Genomic DNA, 19,183 nt, shown 5'->3' with positions numbered 1-19,183 from the left:
TTTAAATCATTCAAGTCATGGGTGCATTGACCTATTTATAGTCATAATTAACAAAAGTGATAGCAGAAGAAATATCTTCCTTTCTGATCTTGCCCTGAATTCTGTTTTTTTTTTTTTAAATCCTTCCCTGAGACAGCTCCTGCAAGGTCAGTTCTTTATTAGATTCCTATTAGCAAGAAAAAATATTAGTTAAAGTTGAGTATTTTCCCTGTGAGACATTTCTTGACCTGTTATTCACTTGAACAAGGATTTTACATAATTTACCTGTTTATGTCAAGTAAATATGAGATTTAGGTCTGTGACACTCCATGTAGATAGATCCTTTTATGCCAGATCAGCCCCATAGACCATAGCTAGTAGGGCATTCTGTCAAACATTTGTCCTTGGAGGGTAACACTCTTACTTCTGGTCTGAATAAATTGTTGTGTCCCCAAGATAGAAACTAGGATGGAAGTTTTCCCCTTCACCAATTTTTTTTTCCCAAACCTAATCAGAGCCCTTGCCAATTTTTGGACTGGTCCAAAGAATAATGTTCATTTCTGCATTCATTCAAAATAAATAATTTCAGGGTTTCATTCTGTTAGGAATTTTATGGAATCCTGACTTGCTACCATCAGAGCCTGTCATTCTTAAAACCCTTCTAATGAATTCACTTCTCAGTTCTCTTTGGAGATTCATTTCGTTGCTCTCTGATTTTGCAATTTGGCTCCAGAAGAACCTTCTCTATGTATTTCATGACAGCTACTCACCATCTGAAGTACTGGTGAAGGTAAGTCTGTGCACCATGATGGAACATTGCTGAATATTTCCAGAGCCATACTGCCATTTGAATTGTGCATGCGTAGTTTTTAAGACTACACACTGCCTCTAGAAATACCTTTCCTAATTTTCTTACTCTGATCTTCTTGATGCTTATAAGACTGTTTTCATTACTGCAGCTTATTGTGGATATGAATCTCTATAATATAATAAAATAATAGTTTTTAAATACCATCTCATATTTGCATAATTTTGCTCCACAAAACCAAAATGTGAGGGTCCATCAGATACTTTAATTGATTCCCTCAACACAAAGCAGAAACAGCAATAAGGTCCATCAAAGTTATCAATATATTATAAAATTATAAAACATTAAAACATTGATTATCTTATTAGACAACTAAAATAAAGATTCTGACAACAAAAATTCTTCAAAACAATAAATGCTTCAAATCCCAAGCCTTGAACAATAAAGCAGGAAGTCCAATATAAAAAGTCATCCTTACTGCAAATTTAAACCCTCATGGAATTGAATGTATGATATATATATATATATTTTTTTTACATGAGTGTTCATGCTTGTATAATATCATAATATACATAGCTTAGATGAGATTCCCAATTTGTTCATTTCATTACATTGATGAGTTTATTTTAAGACTTGGAAATTCAGGAAATGACCCCTAATCTACTCAAACTTCTCTTCAGTTCTAGACAACTTATTTGAAATGAAAACTTTTGAATTCAGTCAAAATTACTACAAGCCCACAGGTAGACAATGCTCCTTATATTTAAACAGAGGTTTGTGCTCTTGTAACCTTAATAATATTCTATTTAATTACTGATCTCTTGGCATTTCTGATAATTTCAGTGAACTAGAAAACTTCGGGTAACAAAATAAAAGATTCTGTTGTAGTTTCTGCAGTTAGACAATCATGGGGTATGGAAGGAGGAGAAAGAATCGACGTTTGGGTCTATTTCCCTCAGACTTGATTCTCCCTTCCGTGATGTCCATAGTACCACAGACCCTGCTTGCCATTCCTTTCTCTGCCATAGACCAGTCTTTCCTTTGCTTTATGCTTACTCTAACTTCTAGAATCTACACATCCAGTCTTTTCTCAGATTCTCAGATGACTTCTCCATTTGTATCCATATTGACTAGAGTGTGAGATGAGTCTCTTACATCATGGCTTTGATTAACTCTGATTCAAAATATTATATAAGCTGTTCACATGGAGGGCTAATTATGTGACTTAATCAAACAAGAATTTTGATGGTAGTCAAGACACTAAAGGCAATTGAGGTGATCTTGACTTCCCTTTAAATGTGGCTCTTGGTCAGTATAGACAGTTGTCTCTTAAATGTTATTCACTCCCCTCCAAAGAAGATTGTTATCTTGACCTTGGGATTACCAGCCCTTAGGTTGGACTCATAGACTTGCCTCCTCCTTCCAAAAAAAAAAAAGCACCATTAAACATAATGAATAATATTGAAATCGGTTCCTGCAAATGTAAATTTGGGAAATACAGTTTAAAGTTTTACTGTTTTGGATCCAACTCCCATGGAAACATGTGTACTAACACCCATGAAATCTTGAGACAAGGTCTTAATCATCCTTGCCCTGAGTCCTTGCTACATGGTAGAGTCAACTTCCTGAAATCTTGCCTCTCATTTCTCACTACTTGTTACACAATTTAAAAAGATTCTCCTATTACCAGTCCCCATGGATGAGAAAGTCATGTCCAACTGTTCCAGCTTCCATGTTTTCTGAAGATATATCTAAGTTTCAACTCTGAAGGCCTTTGGGACTTCAACTAGAATTCTAGTAGCCAAACGTTATGTTATACAAGAAGCAATGAGTTCTTTAAAACGAGGAGAGCGCTCAGCTAAAAGAAGAGAAAGGCTCTTCATTAAAGTGAAAATTCTCCAAAGGTTCTAGGGAGTCCAGATAAGAACTTATTAACCCTATTTTTGTCCGATTATCTATCTCATTATCCAAGAACCATATGTTCAAAGGTTTACTTCCAAATTTGTTTTACTAATGAAAAGCCATTGGTTCCTTTGTAATTATTGAATCATCCAAAAAACCTTAGACTTTGTTGGAAGCCCTGTTATTCATCTTTTCACTAGGAGTCAGTGTAGCAAATGGGATATTTGCACAGCCCATGTGCAGTATATGAGGAGAATAAGAAGTATGTGTATGGGATTTGGTGGTTGGGGAAGAGGGTGTGATTGTTTATGCACAGGTATGCAGATGAGGGTGTGATATGGACTCAGGAAATTCTGAAGGCATTCGGCCACCAACTAACACTTCATCATTCCCTTCCATCACTATTCTCATGGGCTTCCATTTCACTCACATGAAAGATTTTTGAATGATCTTTTATGTCTTCTTTTGTGATATCCCCATCTATGCCTACTTAACACTCCACCAGCATGCACCTATATAACATAGTAGTGGGGATTATCTCTTTTTCTCAAATTGGAGTTGGGGTCCTTGGTAACTGTTATGGCTTCACTTTGTTCAGCAGCCACAGGTCAAGGCCAATGGAAACCATTTTGGTCCAACTTATGTTGTCTAATACCATAGTGCTCCCCTCCCAGGGATGCCCATTGGCACTCTTCCATTTAGAAAAAGGATACTTTCTGGGAAATGCAGGTTGTAAAATGTTATTTTATCTTCAACGAGGTGGTTGGGGCCATTCCATCTATACTGCCTGCCTCCTGAGTGCCTTCCAGGTCATCACCATCAGTCCCAGCTATGCTAGGTTGGTGAAACTCAAAGTCAGAGTTCTGAAGTTCATCAGACCATCATGTCTCCTCTGCTGGATATTCAACATGATTATAGAAATCAATGTGCCTATATATATATATATATATATATATATATATATATATATATATCAGAATCAAGGAGCATCAACAGCAGTCATAGAGGTGGGTTGGATCTCCTTTATTGCTTCAGGGAAAGGGCACTTAAAGAGCTAATCATCCTCCCTTCCTTTTGAGACATTTTGCTTGTAGGATGCATGGTCTTCACCAGTGGTTACATGGTATTTTTATCATACAGGCATCTGTCCGGGGTCTTCTTCCCCGGACTCCCGAGTGAGCTCCTCAGTGGGCACTGCTTCAGGCGTCCCTGGTATTTTCCCTCCCCCGGGGATCAGCGAGGAGGGACTCAGGCAGACACTTCTTCAGGAGGCATATGTTTTATTAGGTGCAGAGGGATCCCCCGAATAGCTCAGGGTGATGGCTAATATAGGGGGTTCGTTCTGGGCTGCCACCCCGATCCGCCCCGAGGGCAGGACCTACCACCCGATTGGAGCAATGGACACAGGCCAACCAGGTGAAGCCACTGCACCCCTTAAGGAACCGTATCTTCTTTAGATTGGCCTGACCTCACTCTCGGGGAGGTCCTATCCACTCAGGCGGTCAGGGCCGACCCCCGACAAACTCCCCCTTTTTGTTTAACACAATTAGCGCCCCACCTGCTTATGGGGGGGGGGGGCAGAGCACCCTGGCTCGGTTCGGTCAGTAATCACACAGGGGCTGCCCGAGCCCGGCGATGGCGTGGGCCTAGAAGGTCTGCCTTCAATGCCTCCAGAGAACGAGAAAAGATGAAGAACAATAGTTTCAGGATACATGGGAAAAAGAGACAAATCACAATAAACATTCCTACAGCCGGCAAGAAGGAAAACAACCATCTCAGGTGGAGGGCACCCGTAAACCATTTTAGAAAGGAGTCTTCTTGATCATCCCACTCAGCTCTGAAATGGGAGGAAATGTTGTTGAGCTGGGCTATCAGCATATCTAATTGGTGGATGTCATTGGAGGTGTTGTAGGCTAACATCGCCCCCTGTAATGCCTGTTTAACTCTACCCCAGTCTGATGGGAACTGTGACATATTTACAGGCAAATTAAGCACACAGAGAGGCTGATACTTATAATGGCATTGAAGTTTCATGTACCCTGCCATAAGGGCCAGTCTATCCCCTAACCAGAGGACTGTTGTTTCCAATGCTCCTATTTGCTTCTGTAGAAGGGAGTCAACATGTTGCTGGTAATGCCAGAGGGAGACCTGGTTTGTTATGAATGTTTGGATAGTAGAAGCTAACATAGTCACCTCACTCTCTAGTTCCTGGATCTGCCATTCCTCATACATCTCAATAGCCAAGTTCACCAAACTCAAAGCATCCCCGATCCCATCCCTCCTAGTACGTAACAACTTTTCCCCCAACACTGCACGGTACAATTTTTTCACCAAAGAATCAGCGGGGGACAACGCAAAATCTTCTGCTTTGACAGGTAGGAGTTGGTAGGGAGGGGATACAGCTAGGAACACAGCATACCCAGTATGATTATACCGTAAAACATTTGTAAAAATCGGGTCAGTACAAGTGATGTTAAAAAGGGGTAAACCAGCGGACTCCCCCTTTAGTTGAATAGTCAGGTTAGCAGGGGGACAAAGAAGGAAGAGAGCGTCCGGAGGGGTGTGCGCGGTGGCGCTCAGCCGGTAGCACAAGCGGTCTGTGCCGTCCTTGGTTTGATGGCAAGAGATGTTAAGAGTCTTAAACACATTATACCATTGTTGGAATGAAAAGTCATGACAGGCATCGTCATTACGAGGGCATGGCCACAGGCGAAAAGAGGCGTTCACTCCCCCTAAGGCCGCTCCTATTTTCCAGAGGTCGGGATGCATCTGTCCATACGGTAAGGCAACAGGAGTGGGAGAGGGTCTCATGGTGTACGTGGTGTGGTTCTGCTGTCCATCCCAAAACCATAACTCAGTGTTGTTAGGTAGCCCAAGTGGTCCTAGTCTTGGGATGCCCGTGGAGCAGGGTACCGTAGGTATGCTCCGATATCTTTTCCTTCGTCTCTTCACAGGCCCTGGTCCATTTGACGGGCACCCAGCGTGTTCTCTCACCTGTTTGGAGACATAAGAATCCCTTTCCCCACACCTTAACCTGTGCAGGGCCGTGCCAACGACCCTCCTCATCTCTCCACCAAACTGTGGTCGGACTTTGCAAGTGTGCTTTTTTATCATGTTTTTGTGTTTGTTGTTCATCATGTTTTTGTGTTTGTTGTTCATGTTTTTGTGTCTGTGTTGATGTTGACAGCATCTGTTTCATGGCAGGGGTGATGCCTTGTTCATTATCAATCAAATAATTCCTAGTGAATACTGCTGTTGCTACCTGGGCTGCAGTGAGCCTACCACGCACTCCCCCTTTTTGTTTAATGAGAGTGCGCTTCAAGGATTGATTGGCATGCTCCACGATGGCTTGACCAGTGGGGTTGTAAGGGATACCGGTAACATGAGTGACACTGAATTGGTGGCAGAAGTGAGCAAAAGCAGAGGAGGTATAGGCCGGGCCGTTGTCGGTTTTTAACAACCGAGGTATCCCATGGGTGGCAAAGCAGTGAAGACAATGAGCTATCACATGGCGTACAGCCTCACCAGGCTGCAAAGTGGCCATAATAAAGTTAGAAAAAGTGTCCACAGTGACATGAATCAGGCTGGCCTGAAAGTGGGTGACATCCATCTGCCAAATGTCATTAGGGGCCAGGCCCCGGGGGTTGGTGGCATGTACAAGCGGGGCAGGGCGGAAAGGGACACAATGCCTGCATTGTCGGACAATGCGACGTGCCTCTTCCTTAGGAAGACCATAAAGCCGTGCAAGTGTTTTTGCTGGAAGATGAAATGTGTCATGAACAATAGAAGGATCTGCATACATGACTATCTCACTTTTGATATCAGGGTCAAGGAGAGCCGAGTCAGCTATGGCATTCCCTGAGTATATTGGGCCAGAAGTGGACACATGAGATCTGACATGTAAGACATAGAGGGGGTCAGAGCGGTGTAGGAGAGACCGTTGTGCTTGGTGTAAAAGATCTATGACTGCAGAATTGGACAAAGAAAGATCTGCTAGAGCTAACTGTTGCAATAAGACAAAGCAGTAATAGCTATCAGTGATTAAGTTAAAAGGCTCATAAGCACACAGTTCTAAGGCTATCACAATGGCCTGCAATTCATTCTTTTGAGCTGAGGTATATGGGGTTTGTAGCACCTTCAATATCTTCTTGTCTGGAATATAAATAGATGCTCTATGGTGTTTGGTAGCATCCGTAAAAACATTGACTCCCTGTACTGGCTGAGGAACTACAGGGTTGGAGGGATACTTCAAAGGGAGTTGCAACCATCCTCGTAATGAGGGAGGTGGATGACCCTGAGAAGTGGGATAAATAGACAATAACATGGCCCACTCCTCAGAGTTCTGTGCTAGATGAGTAAGTATTGCAGGATCCTCTTGGAGCAGTAACATAGGAATGGTACCAAAAATAGTGATTGCAGCTTCCGCTGCTTTCAAAAGGAGTTGTGCATCCACTTCAAACTTGTAGGGTATAGACTTCATGGATTTAGATGAATGTACCCATTGTAAAGGACCTGTAACTTGGAACACTACTCCGGCCTTACCCAATGAAGGGTGACACACCAGAGTTACATAAACCGGAGCGGCTGGATCTAATCGGGCAACAATTGATGTGGATGCTAAGTCCTGTATCTGAGTAACAGCTTTTATGGCTGCAGGGGTCCATGTACGAGGCGAGTTCAAATCAGATGAGCCTTTTAAAATATTATACAATGGATACATCATATCATTGGAAATAGGAACTACATTCCTCAGCCATTGGATTGAACCAATTAATTTCTGAAAGTCATTTAATGTAGAAACTTGAGCTGTATCAATCTTAGGAGATTTCTTCACTAAATCCTTGTATACCTGATGTCCTAAATATGTGTAGGGAGGTTCTGTTTGTATCTTTTCAGGGGCAACTTGTAACCCATATGCTGCTAGGGCTGAGGTAATCTTTTGTAAAATAAGTGAGACATCAGTCCGGTGGGATGCAGAAATTAATATGTCATCCATATAATGAATAATAATGGCTCCTGAGTGTTCTCGCCTAATAGGCATCAAAATCTGTGCAACATAAACCTGACATAGAGTGGGACTGTTTGCCATGCCTTGGGGAAGGACTTTAAACTGAAAACGCTGAGCAGGTTCTTGATAATTTACAGCAGGTACACTAAAGGCAAAGCGCTGTCTATCTACAGGGTTAAGGGGTATACTATAAAAACAATCCTTTATATCTATAACAGTTATGGGCCAAGTCTTTGGAATGGCAACTGGAGAAGGCAACCCAGGCTGGGTGGTACCCATAGGTTGTAGAGTGGCATTTACTTTTCTTAGATCTACTAACATTCTCCATTTCCCACTTTTCTTTTTGATTACAAAAACTGGGGAATTCCATGGGCTGGTGGATGGCTCTACTTGTCCAGCCGATAAAAGTCCTTGTACTATGTTAGCAAGGGCCTGTAATTTCTCTTTTGTGAGGGGCCATTGATCTACCCAAACCGGTTTGTCAGATCTCCAAGTCAGTGGTATGGGTTGCGGCCCTCCAGTGACCCCTAGTGGTTTAAAGCTGTGTCTGTAGTCAGAGACAAGCCCAAAGTTTGCAAAACATCCCTCCCCCATAGGGACATAGGAATAGTAAGTACCAAAGGGCGGAAAATCCCTGCTATATCATCACTTTTCCATTTTAGAAATCTTAGAGACTTTTTCGCCAAAGTTCCTCCTGAAACTCCCGTGATGTCTTGGGGAGTTTTTGAAAGTTCCCAACAGGGCTGCCAATCTTTTGTGGATATGACCGAGACATCAGCACCTGTATCAATTAAACCTACAATCTCTCTTCCCTCCACTATAAGTGGTAAAGTGGGACGGTGGGCTGATATAGCCTGTGTCCATGCCACAAATGTGTCCTCATTGGTACACTCTCTCCAATCCTTATCTATCCAGGGGAGGGAAATAGCAAGAGCAACAGTCTCACCGCCTTTTAGTTCTATTGGATAATGGTGGGGATTTGTAACAGTTATAGAAGTCTGGCCTGGGCTTAGGAGCTGTGTGTGGACAATGACCTGGGGAGCGAGAGCAGTTCCAATCACTAAACGGTGGAAGTCCCTAGGGGAGGCTTTAACAGTAGTCGTAGTCCATGGGCTCAATTCTGTGCTCTCTGAGAGGGGAATAGTAACCGAGGGATTTAATAGGTCAGCCCTGAGGTCGGGCCCTCGGCTTCCCGACCCCTCTTCCCGTTTCCCTGCGGCCCATCATTGCTATACTTCTTATTTTTCTGTCTACAATGCTTTGCTATATGACCAGGTTTACCACAGACAAAGCACTTCATTGCACTCTTCTGGGAATTACGGCACTCAGCTTGAAAGTGACCGGCCTTCCCACAACGAAAACAGTTTCCTTTACCCTTTGATCTAGGCACCAAGCTTGTGGTTTGTAAAGCATCAACGAGGAGGTTAATAGAGGTTTGGAGAGGATCCGGTGGGGGTTCCTCGTCTAGGGCCTTATCAATTATCTCCTCTAAGGAGGGGTCAGCAGGAAGAGTAGCTAGCAAGCCTTTTGAATGAGTTAGCCCTCCCTTTATCAACTGAATGATTAAAGGCTGTGCTGCATTTCCTGTCCCGAATTTCCCTTCCACAGTAGTCTGCACTCTGCTGATAAAATCTACAGCAGACTCCTTGGTTCTTTGTTTCAGCTGCTGCAGGGGGAGTCGAGGCTGCTCGAGCCAGTTTGTTCAGGGCATTCAGTCCTGCTACCTGCACTGCCCTGACAATGGGTTCTGAAAGTTGTAATTGAGCCTCCACAGTGTTAAACTGGCCACATCCAATGAGTTGATTAGTTACTAAATCAGAATTATTTGGGTCTATGATCTCAGCCTGTAGCCTGGCCTCTCTGCGCCAGTAGGCAGCCCAGGCGGTGTAATGTGATGACTCTAACACCGCTTGTAAAGTTTCATCCCAATCCATGGGGAGCCAGGCGGCAGTCTGAGTGTTAGAACTTATGAGCCGTTTTACATAGGCAGATCCTGGCCCATAATTATGGACTGCCTCTCTGAGATCTTTGATAAATTTGTACGGTATTGGGCGGCGAACTCTAACCTGTTGGCCGTTTTCTCTTTGCACAAATACTGGGTAAGCAGCTGCTGAGGAGGTAAGATAGTCTAGGTCTTCTTCCTCTACTTCCTCCCCATCCTCCAAAGCCTTATGAATGGCCTGCTGTAAACGAGTCCGGCGGGGTGCCTGTCTGGGGATGGTCGCCCCAGACCCTTCCTTTCCTGTTATCAGCACGTGGCTCCGGCCATCTGCACCCTGTCCACAGCTCCCTTGCCATTCTGTATGTTTGCCCTTTTGTTCTAAAATCTTACTATCACTTTTTACCGGGGCAGGCGATCGACTCGCAGCAGCCAGTTCTTCCCAAGGGTATTTGGGGGCTGGTTCCCTCCGGTCATCAAGCCCCTCATCTGGGGGCGGGGGCCATTCAGGTTCCCCCAGTAATGAGGGTCCTGTTTGTGATTCTCCGGACACGGCTCCTTGTGGGGGCTGCGGGTCAAGGGCCGCAGCCACCACGGAGTAAATTACAAAGTCTGTGTCCATTAGAAAGCCAGGTTTTTCTGTGTTGTAAGAGGACATTTGAGTTCCTACCACTCTCCACTTCTGAGGGTCAATGCCGGTGTGGGAGACCCAAGGAGAGACAACCAATATTTTTTCCACCCAATCCTTACATTCTTTTATACGGACTCTTATACCATGAGTCTTTACTAGTGCATGTACTTGACATGCTAATACTCCTGAATCCTCTGGCTGTAAATGCTTAGACATTCCTTTGCCCATCTTTACTCCCTCTAGGTGTCCCGTGGACCTAGGGTGTCTGCCTCTTCTGTTTTTACTTAAACAGGCTTACCTCACTCGGCGGGGTCTTCGGGTGTCCCTGTTCGGGGGCCAGTTCTGTCCGGGGTCTTCTTCCCCGGACTCCCGAGTGAGCTCCTCAGTGGGCACTGCTTCAGGCGTCCCTGGTATTTTCCCTCCCCCGGGGATCAGCGAGGAGGGACTCAGGCAGACACTTCTTCAGGAGGCATATGTTTTATTAGGTGCAGAGGGATCCCCCGAATAGCTCAGGGTGATGGCTAATATAGGGGGTTCGTTCTGGGCTGCCACCCCGATCCGCCCCGAGGGCAGGACCTACCACCCGATTGGAGCAATGGACACAGGCCAACCAGGTGAAGCCACTGCACCCCTTAAGGAACCGTATCTTCTTTAGATTGGCCTGACCTCACTCTCGGGGAGGTCCTATCCACTCAGGCGGTCAGGGCCGACCCCCGACAGGCATCATCAGAGAGTCCACCATATTCACAACACTTGCCTCTCTCCAAGGATATTTCCAGAAGTCAAGGCCACTCATACCATCCTGCTGCTGGTGAGCATCTTTGTTATTGCTTACTGTATCAGCTGTGGTTTCATACTTTACAAAGTGTACATGATTGACTCTGGTACCTGGGTAGTTGATGTGACTACAGTCAATGCATTGTGTTTCCCAACCATCAGTCACTTTTTGTTGATTCACAGTGACACTCAAAACTTCAAGGCCTGCTGTGTTACCTGGCAGAGACCATGTCTAGTCTTAGAGGAGCTGTCAGGATTTGAGATTCAATTTGTAGTCTCTGGGCCAGATTCCATAGTGAAGATTTCTGGGAAAGGTCCTGATTGAGCTGCCCTGGCCCTATAAAGTAAATCAAAATGAATCAGGATCTGTGGTTGTAAGAGATGTCAACTTTTCCCAGCTCTAAGTATGAGAGATAGAAGTGCCTTAAGAAGGACTTGGGATCACTAGGAGCATAGACTTTTATTAACTTATTAATGCAGCTGTGGTGGTCGCAGCTCCTCTCAGCAGTTTAGAGATGAAGGAATACCCTAGGAGACCTGTTATGGACAATGCCATTCTCATCCTAAGGAAAAAAACACAGAACCTGAATGTATACTCTTTTTCTTTTTTGAAACCTTCTCCCATGTTTTTTCTTCCTTTCGCATGGTTATCTTTCTTCCCCTTCATCCTAATTCTCCTTACCCAAAATGGCTCACATGGTAATATGATGAACACAAATGTACATGTTCAACTTTTGTGAAACTCTTTGCCACCAAGGTGGGGGGCAGGGATGGGGGGGTAGTAGAAAACTCTGTAACTCAAATTTGCAAAAGGATATCTGTTGAAAACCTCACAGATCATGTAACTGGAAAAATAAAACAAAATATCCCCCAAGAGGACCCAGTGTTGTCAGCATCAGTTGCCTGATGGCGTCACCAATTCTGAGAAACTATACAGTTAAGATGCTGTTCCAGTTGGTCTTCATACCGACCAGTTAATCTAGGGGTGCTTGTGGCCCATAAATGATCTGGGCAGAGCCAACAATAGGCACTCTATGACGGGGCTAGAACATGCCCTGGACCTATCCCAAAACAAATAGAATCAGCTCTCCCAATTGGGTAACAAGATAACCATGTAGTTTCCTTTCTTAAAGGGAAAGGAAGCCTTTAGGGACCTGTTAGGACAGGCAGCACTGTATTATCTTCCTTCCAGGTTTTCTAAATTTTCTTCATAAGTTTTCTTTTTAATCACCAGCTTATGACAAATTGTTATAGGATAAAGATAATATCCAAATTTTTTTCCAAGGGCCCTAGTAGAATCAGTGGGAGAGGAGTTCAAAATACTTCTCCCTCTCCCCCAGTTCCCCTCCCCAAGAAAATGACAGAATTTCTAAACTTCAACTAAGGACATGTTAGTCAGTCAATTAGCATGATTTCTGGAACACTTCAGTGCACTGAGGAGATGAAGAAATATAAATAATGACTGCTCACCAGCAACTCACAGTCTAAGGGGAGAGACAACAAGAAAGCAACTCTCACACACAAGTTAGAGAAAGGGTAAAGTGGAAAAGATCAGCAGAAGGATTTTTGCTGACTTCGGAAAGGGAATGAGAGAGAAAAATGTGGAACTCAATAGCTTACAAAAATCCATGATAAAAATATCTTTACATGTAATTGGGAATAAAGAAAAGTAATTAAAACAAAGGAAGTTTCTTAGTTCCACTTTCTTCCATCAGAGTAAAATCATCTCCATAGAGCAGATTGTTGACCTTTCTGCCAGCTTTAGATTCATGTGCTGGCATTTCTAGTTAATTTCTACGTGTAAAAGTTCAATAAACATAGTTCAAATAAATAAATATAACCTTACCATAATCTTTACCCCTTCTTAAGCCAATTGGTTGTTCATGTTTGATCTGAATTGCATAGTTCTAGCTGCTGCTTCTTACCCAGAATTCCTCAGGAGATAAGTAAGATGATCTGGACCTTCCATCCCTTTCAGGAGTAGACAATGATGTCTGGAATCTCCACAGTCAAAGACTTTAGTGTCATCAGTGAAGCAGAAGGACATATTTCTGTGAAACTCCTTGGTTTTCGTGATTCTCCATTTTCTAGACTGTCTTTTAGAATTGTCTTTCTTCACTGAATTACAGAGAAGAGTTAAGTCTGTAGTAGTTCTTCTCAGCAGAAATTCATGGAAGTCTTTCCAGTATTTTCTGAAGCTCACCTGCTCATGATGAAAGAGACCTCTTGATGAGGGTGAAAGACGAGACTGTAAAAGCTAGATTGAAGCTAAATATTCAAGGAATGAAGATTGTGGCAACAGGTCTTATCCCTTCCTGGCAAACAGAGGGAGAAGAAATGGAAGCAGTGACAGGTTTTATATTCTTGTGCTCAAAGATCACTGAAGATAATGTCTTCATCCAGCAAAGGAAAAGGTGCCTTTCTCCTTGAAAGGAAAGCCATGGTTCATCTGGAGCATTAGGTAATAAACTAAAGACAATGTCTTGCCATGCCAACAAAGGTTCAGATAACCAAAACTATGGTTTTTCCCATAGCAATGTGTGACTGTTATAGTTGGATTATAAAGGAAACTTAGTCCCATAATGGATTCTTTTGAACTGTGGCTCTAGAGAAGACTTTTGAGGGTTCCTTAGACAGCAAAGACATCAAATCATTTAAAGAAATTAATGCTGACTATTCACTGTAAAGTGCAATATTAAATACTTTTGCTAATAATGAGAAGACATGACTCACTGTAAGGTGCATGACTCATTGGAAATGACTCTGATGTTCAGAAAGATTGAAAGTGGAAATGATATATGTACCCTATTCCACACCAATCAATTCAAATAGATAATCCTCTGTTTAGCATATAAGTCCTTCATTACCTGTCATAGAAACAATGAACATGAACTGTCCCAGCCTTCAAAGGAATAATGGAGATAGAAGAAGCTGAGGGGAAAGCCAGACATGACTGAATGACAACAGGAGCAACCAAATTTCTCCACTTATTCTACCATCACTTAGCAGTAAGTAGACTGTAGAGCATCATCAATTCCTGTTTGAATTATTGTATATAGCAAGAACCTGATGAGGGCAGGGTGGGTAGCCTGCCCTATATCTCCCACTAGTCTAATGCATCCTCTATTTATCTGCCAGAGAGATTTTCCTAAAGCATAGTATGACCAGACTTTCTCAAGATGTAATCTAGGATTCACAGATTATGCCCCCCCCCACTCCATTCTATCAATTCCAGGGGTACTCAATCACCTGTGGAATCAAATATAAAGTCCTCTTTTTAGCATTTAAATCCCATTCATTGCCTGCATTTACAGTCTTCTGTCACCTAACATGCCACCTCATACTTTTCTCTTTAGTGACATTGGATGCTTTGTTGTTCTTTTCCACAAGATTTTGCTTCTGAAGACTTGAGGTCCTTTCTCTGCTGTCCCCCACTTCCTGAAATGCTCTTCCTCCTTATCTCTTCTTTCAAGTTCCACCTCAAAGCCCATTCTCTAAAGGTAGCTTTCTCCAGTTCTCTTGAACCCTACTGCCTTCCTTCTGCTGATCATTTCCACTTCATCCTTTCTCTAACTTCTGTACAAGAGATGTTTTCTTGTTGTCTCCTTCCTTAGACTCCGAGTTCAAGGAGAGCAGCCATTGGTTGCCTTTCTTTGTCTTCTCAGTTTCTATCATGTATTAACATACTTCATAAATGATGCCTAGCATTTCTGTCATCCACTTGGAAAGGGGGAGGGAGGAGGGAAGTATTGAGAAACTCCTCTTCCACTCTCTCTACCAGGATCCTGGGGAAAAGTAGTGGATGTTATCTGTATGCTATGACAATTGGCCACTGACTGGTGATCTCAAAAAGAAAACACAAAAAACCCTGGAAGCAAGGTAAAATTCAGTGCTGCATGTCCTACCAGGCCCTGAAATGTTTCCATTGCCTTGAAGGAAGGAGACTGTATAGGTTTCCTTGTTACTCAACTGGAAGAGCTGCTTCTTTATATTTTTGGATTGGTCCAAGGCACATTCTAGTTAGATCATAAAGTACCAATTGGTGGCTCTGCCCCAGATCATGTAGGGTCCCCGACCACCCTTGGGTTAGTTGGTCAATATGAGGGCCAGCTGGAACAGGTCCTTAGTGGGATGGTTGCTCAGCACTTGTAACATTATCAGTCAAATGATGTTGACTATTCAGGGTCCTTTTTGGATATTTTATTTTATTTTTCCCATTACAAGCGATGTTGAGTTTTTCAACATTCATATTTGCAGGTTTATGACTTACACATTTTTCTACTACCTTCCCTTACCCAACCCATTTCTCCTCCTTGGATGGAAACAATCTGGTAAAAGTTGTACATGCACATTTGTGTCAAACACATTTATTATATTGTAGTCATTTTGTTTAGGAATAATTAGGATTAAAGGAAATAAAACCACAAGAAATGAAGGAAACTTGCAAGGATTCTGTGTTTTTTCCTTTGGATATGAATGGTATTGTCCATAAGAGATCTCCCAAGGTTATCCTTCTTCTCTGAACTACTCAGAAAGCTGCATCCATCATCATTGAACAACTCATAATGTTATTGTTAATGTGTAAAATGTTTTCTTCATTGTGCTCCCTTCACTAAGCATCAGTTCATGGAATTCTTTCAATGCTTCTCTAAAGTCCAGTCAGTCATGACTTCCTATGGAACAATAGTACTCCATGACAGACATATACTTATAACATATCCAGCTGCTTCCCAATTAATGGAGATCCCCTGAATTTCCAATTCTGTCCGACTACTAAAAGAGCTGCTTTAAATAGGTTTGAATTTTACACTAGATCTTACTTGAACTCCCAGGGCTTCTCCTTCCAAATCTGGAGCTCTTTTCAGTAAAGGACACTTCTCATTTTCCTACAGATCTGACCCACCATATATCATAGGTACCAAATAGCTGCTGTGAAGAGGGTAAAAGACAGACAACTCACTCATTTCAGGAAAATCTATCAATCAGTGAAGCAACAGCTGTGTATTCAGTGGTGACTATGTGTCAGGTTCTGGACTAGGAGCTGGGATTATAATAGGAAGAGCAAAACTTTCCTTGTATTCAAGGAGCTTACATTATAATGTGAAAACAGGAAGGACATATAAATTCCTGCATCATAAATACAAAGTAAATAAATACAAGTTAACCCAAAGCAATTGAATCCAAGGTAGTTTATAAAAGAGGATTGTCTAAGAAAGTGAAAGACTGCTAAAGGTTTCCCACAGAGGCAATATCTAAATTTCATCTAAAAAGAAGATGAATGTAGGTAAGGTACCTACGAACGTACATAATGTAGGTAATGAGACAACAGTAGGAAGTAAGGAGACTTTCCCCAGTACAAAAGCATGAAGATGGGAGATAGTAGGTGAGGAACAAAGGGAGAAAAGATAAGTGAAATGCAGAGTATTGGAGCAGAAGGACTATCTGATGATGCTGGCCAGAGACGTTGGAGTCAGGCAGGGAAGAGCTAATACTAGAAGTTAATAAAAGCCTGTCGTCATAGTGGTCCCAAGTCCTTCTTTAGATTCTCTGTCCCAGATACTTAAGGCTGGGAAAAGTTGACATCTCCTACTACCACAGATCCCAATTCATTTTGATTTACTTTAAAAGACCAGGGGCAGCCCAATCAGGTCCTTTCCTAGAACTCTTCACTAGGAAATCTTACCCGGCAACTAGAAATTTACTCACAAATCCTGACACTATCCCAAGACTAGAGATGTGGCCTCTGCCAGCACGCACAGCAGGAATTGGAGGTTTGAGTGACCCTGTGAATCAACAAAAAGGGGCTGATGGTTGGGAAACACATTGAAATGAATGTACTCACAGTTACTATCCAGGCACCAGAATGTATCACATACACCTTGTAGAGTGAGAAGCCACAACTTATACAGTAAGCAATAGCAAAGATGCTCACCAGCACTAGGATGGTTTGAGTGGCCTTGACCTCTGGAAATGTCCTTGGAGAGAGGCAAGTGCTGTGAATGTGTTGGACTCTCTGATGATGTCGATACAGTGAAAATACCATGTAAATACTGGTGAAGAACATGCATCCTACACACAAGATGTCTCGAAGGGAAGGGAAGATGATAAGTTCTTTAAGTGCCCTTTCCATGTTGCAATAAAGGAGATCTATTTCACTTCTATGGCTGCTATTGATGCTCTTGGTTTCTGTTATATATTTTGTCACACTCATTTCAATAATCATGTTGAATATCCAACAGAGCAGACATGATGGTCTGATGAACTTTGGAAGTCTGACTTTGAATTTTGCCAAGCTAGAGTGGCTGGGACTGATGATGATGGCCTGGAAGGCACTCAGGAGGCAGGTGGTACAGATGGAATGTCCCCGGCCAACACGATGAAGATAAAATACCATTTTACAACCTGCATTTCCCAGGAAGTATCCTTTCTGTAAATGGAAGAGTGCTAGTGGGCATCCTTGCACGAAGAGCACTATGATATTAGTCAGCATAATTTGAACCAAAATGGGTTTCATTGGCCTTGACCTGTGGCTGCTGAACCACGTGAAACCAAAGCAGCAGATAAAGCAAGAATTTCCAAAGACCCCAACTGCAATTTGAGAAGAGAAGACAATCCCCACTACTATGTTATATAGGTACATGCTGCTGGAGTGTTAAGTAGGCATAGATGGAGATATCATGAAAGAAGACATAAAAGATCATTCAAAATATCTTTCTTGGTGAGTGAAATGAAGACCCATAGTTCACCTGTGAGGATAGTGATGGAAGGTAATGATGAATTGTTAGCTAGTGACTGAATGCATTCAGAATTTCCTGAGCCCAGATCAAACCCTCATGTACATACATGAGCATAAACAGAATCACACCCTTTCCCCCAACTGCCAAATCCAGTACACAGGCATATTTGCATCTCCATATACTCTAGTGGGCTATCCAAATATCCCATTTACTACACTGACTCCTAGTGAAAGGATGGATAACTGGGTTTCCCACAACATCTAGGGTTTTTTTGGATGTTTCAATATTTGTAAATGAACCAATGACTTTTTAAATCAAATTTGGAGGAAAAGCTTTGTACTCACAAAGGGCTCATGTGGTTTTTGGATAATGAGATAAATAATAGGACAAAAATTGGGGGGATGTAACTTCTTATATAAACTCCCTAGATCCTTGGGAGAATTTTCCCTTTGATGAAAAGAGCCTGTCTCTTCTTCCAGCTGAGAGCTCTCCTCCCTTTAAAGAGCTCATTCCTTCAGGTATAAGGTATGACTACTGCAATTCTACTTGAAATCCCAAAGGCCTTCAGAATGGAAACTTAGATAATTAGAAAACATGGAAGTTGGACATGACTTTCTCATCCATGCAGACAAGTAATAGGAGAATTTTTAAAAATTGCCACCAAATAGTAAGAAATGAGAGGCAAGAACTCAGGAATTTAACTGTACCATGTAAGAAGGACTCAGGGCAAGGATGACTAATATCTTCTCTCAGGATTTTATTGGTATGAGCATAATTTTTCAGTGGGAGTTGGATTCCAAACACTAAACCTATGTTTCACAGATTCATATTTCCATGAATAGATTTCTACTTTATTCAATATTTTCTTTGGACGGGAAGGAGGGCAAGTCAATGAGTCTGAGCTAAGGTCTGGCAGTCACCTAGGTCAAGATAACAATCTTCTTTGGAGGCGAGTAAATAAGATTTAGGAGACAACTTGTGCTGACCAACCGCCACATTTAAAGTCAAGAACACCACTTGTTTTTGGTGTCTTGAATAACATCAATTTTTTTTGACAGTCACATAATTAGCCCCCTGTGTGAACTGCCTATATAATGCTTTGAATCAGAGTTGACCAAAGACATGATGGGAGAGACTTGTCTCTCTAGAGAATTTTGATACAAATGGAATAGTTATCTGAGAATCTGAGAAAAGACTGGATGCCTAGATTCTAGAAGTTGGAGCAAGCATAGAGCAAAGCAACGACTGGGCTATGGCAGAGAAAGGAGTGCCAAGGAGAGTCCTTGGCTTATGGGAATCATGGAAGGGAGAATCAAATCTGAGGGAAATAGACCCAAAAGTTTATTGGTTTTTTTATTTTTAGGTTTTGTTTTTGCAAGGCAAATGGGGTTAAGTGGCTTGC

At 42.4% G+C, this 19,183-nt stretch overlaps 1 protein-coding gene and 1 pseudogene across 1 annotated transcript; one reads left to right on the top strand and one right to left on the bottom strand.

Annotated features, from left to right (window-relative positions):
• The first annotated feature begins 3,195 nt into the window (after positions 1-3,195).
• LOC141510570 (vomeronasal type-1 receptor 4-like) lies at positions 3,196-11,369 on the top strand (annotated as a pseudogene).
• A 5,403-nt stretch (positions 11,370-16,772) lies between these two features.
• On the bottom strand, positions 16,773-17,684 carry LOC141510176 (vomeronasal type-1 receptor 1-like). The gene has a single exon (XM_074220216.1). The coding sequence runs from the start codon at positions 17,682-17,684 to the stop codon at positions 16,773-16,775; it is 912 nt and encodes a 303-aa protein (XP_074076317.1).
• Positions 17,685-19,183: the final 1,499 nt, after the last annotated feature.

The sequence above is a fragment of the Macrotis lagotis genome, chromosome 1 (assembly GCF_037893015.1).
Source record: "Macrotis lagotis isolate mMagLag1 chromosome 1, bilby.v1.9.chrom.fasta, whole genome shotgun sequence".
NCBI classification, from domain to species: Eukaryota; Metazoa; Chordata; class Mammalia; order Peramelemorphia; family Peramelidae; genus Macrotis; species Macrotis lagotis.
The sequence above is the reverse complement of the archived record's forward strand: the minus strand, read 5'-3'. Positions and strand labels throughout refer to the sequence as shown.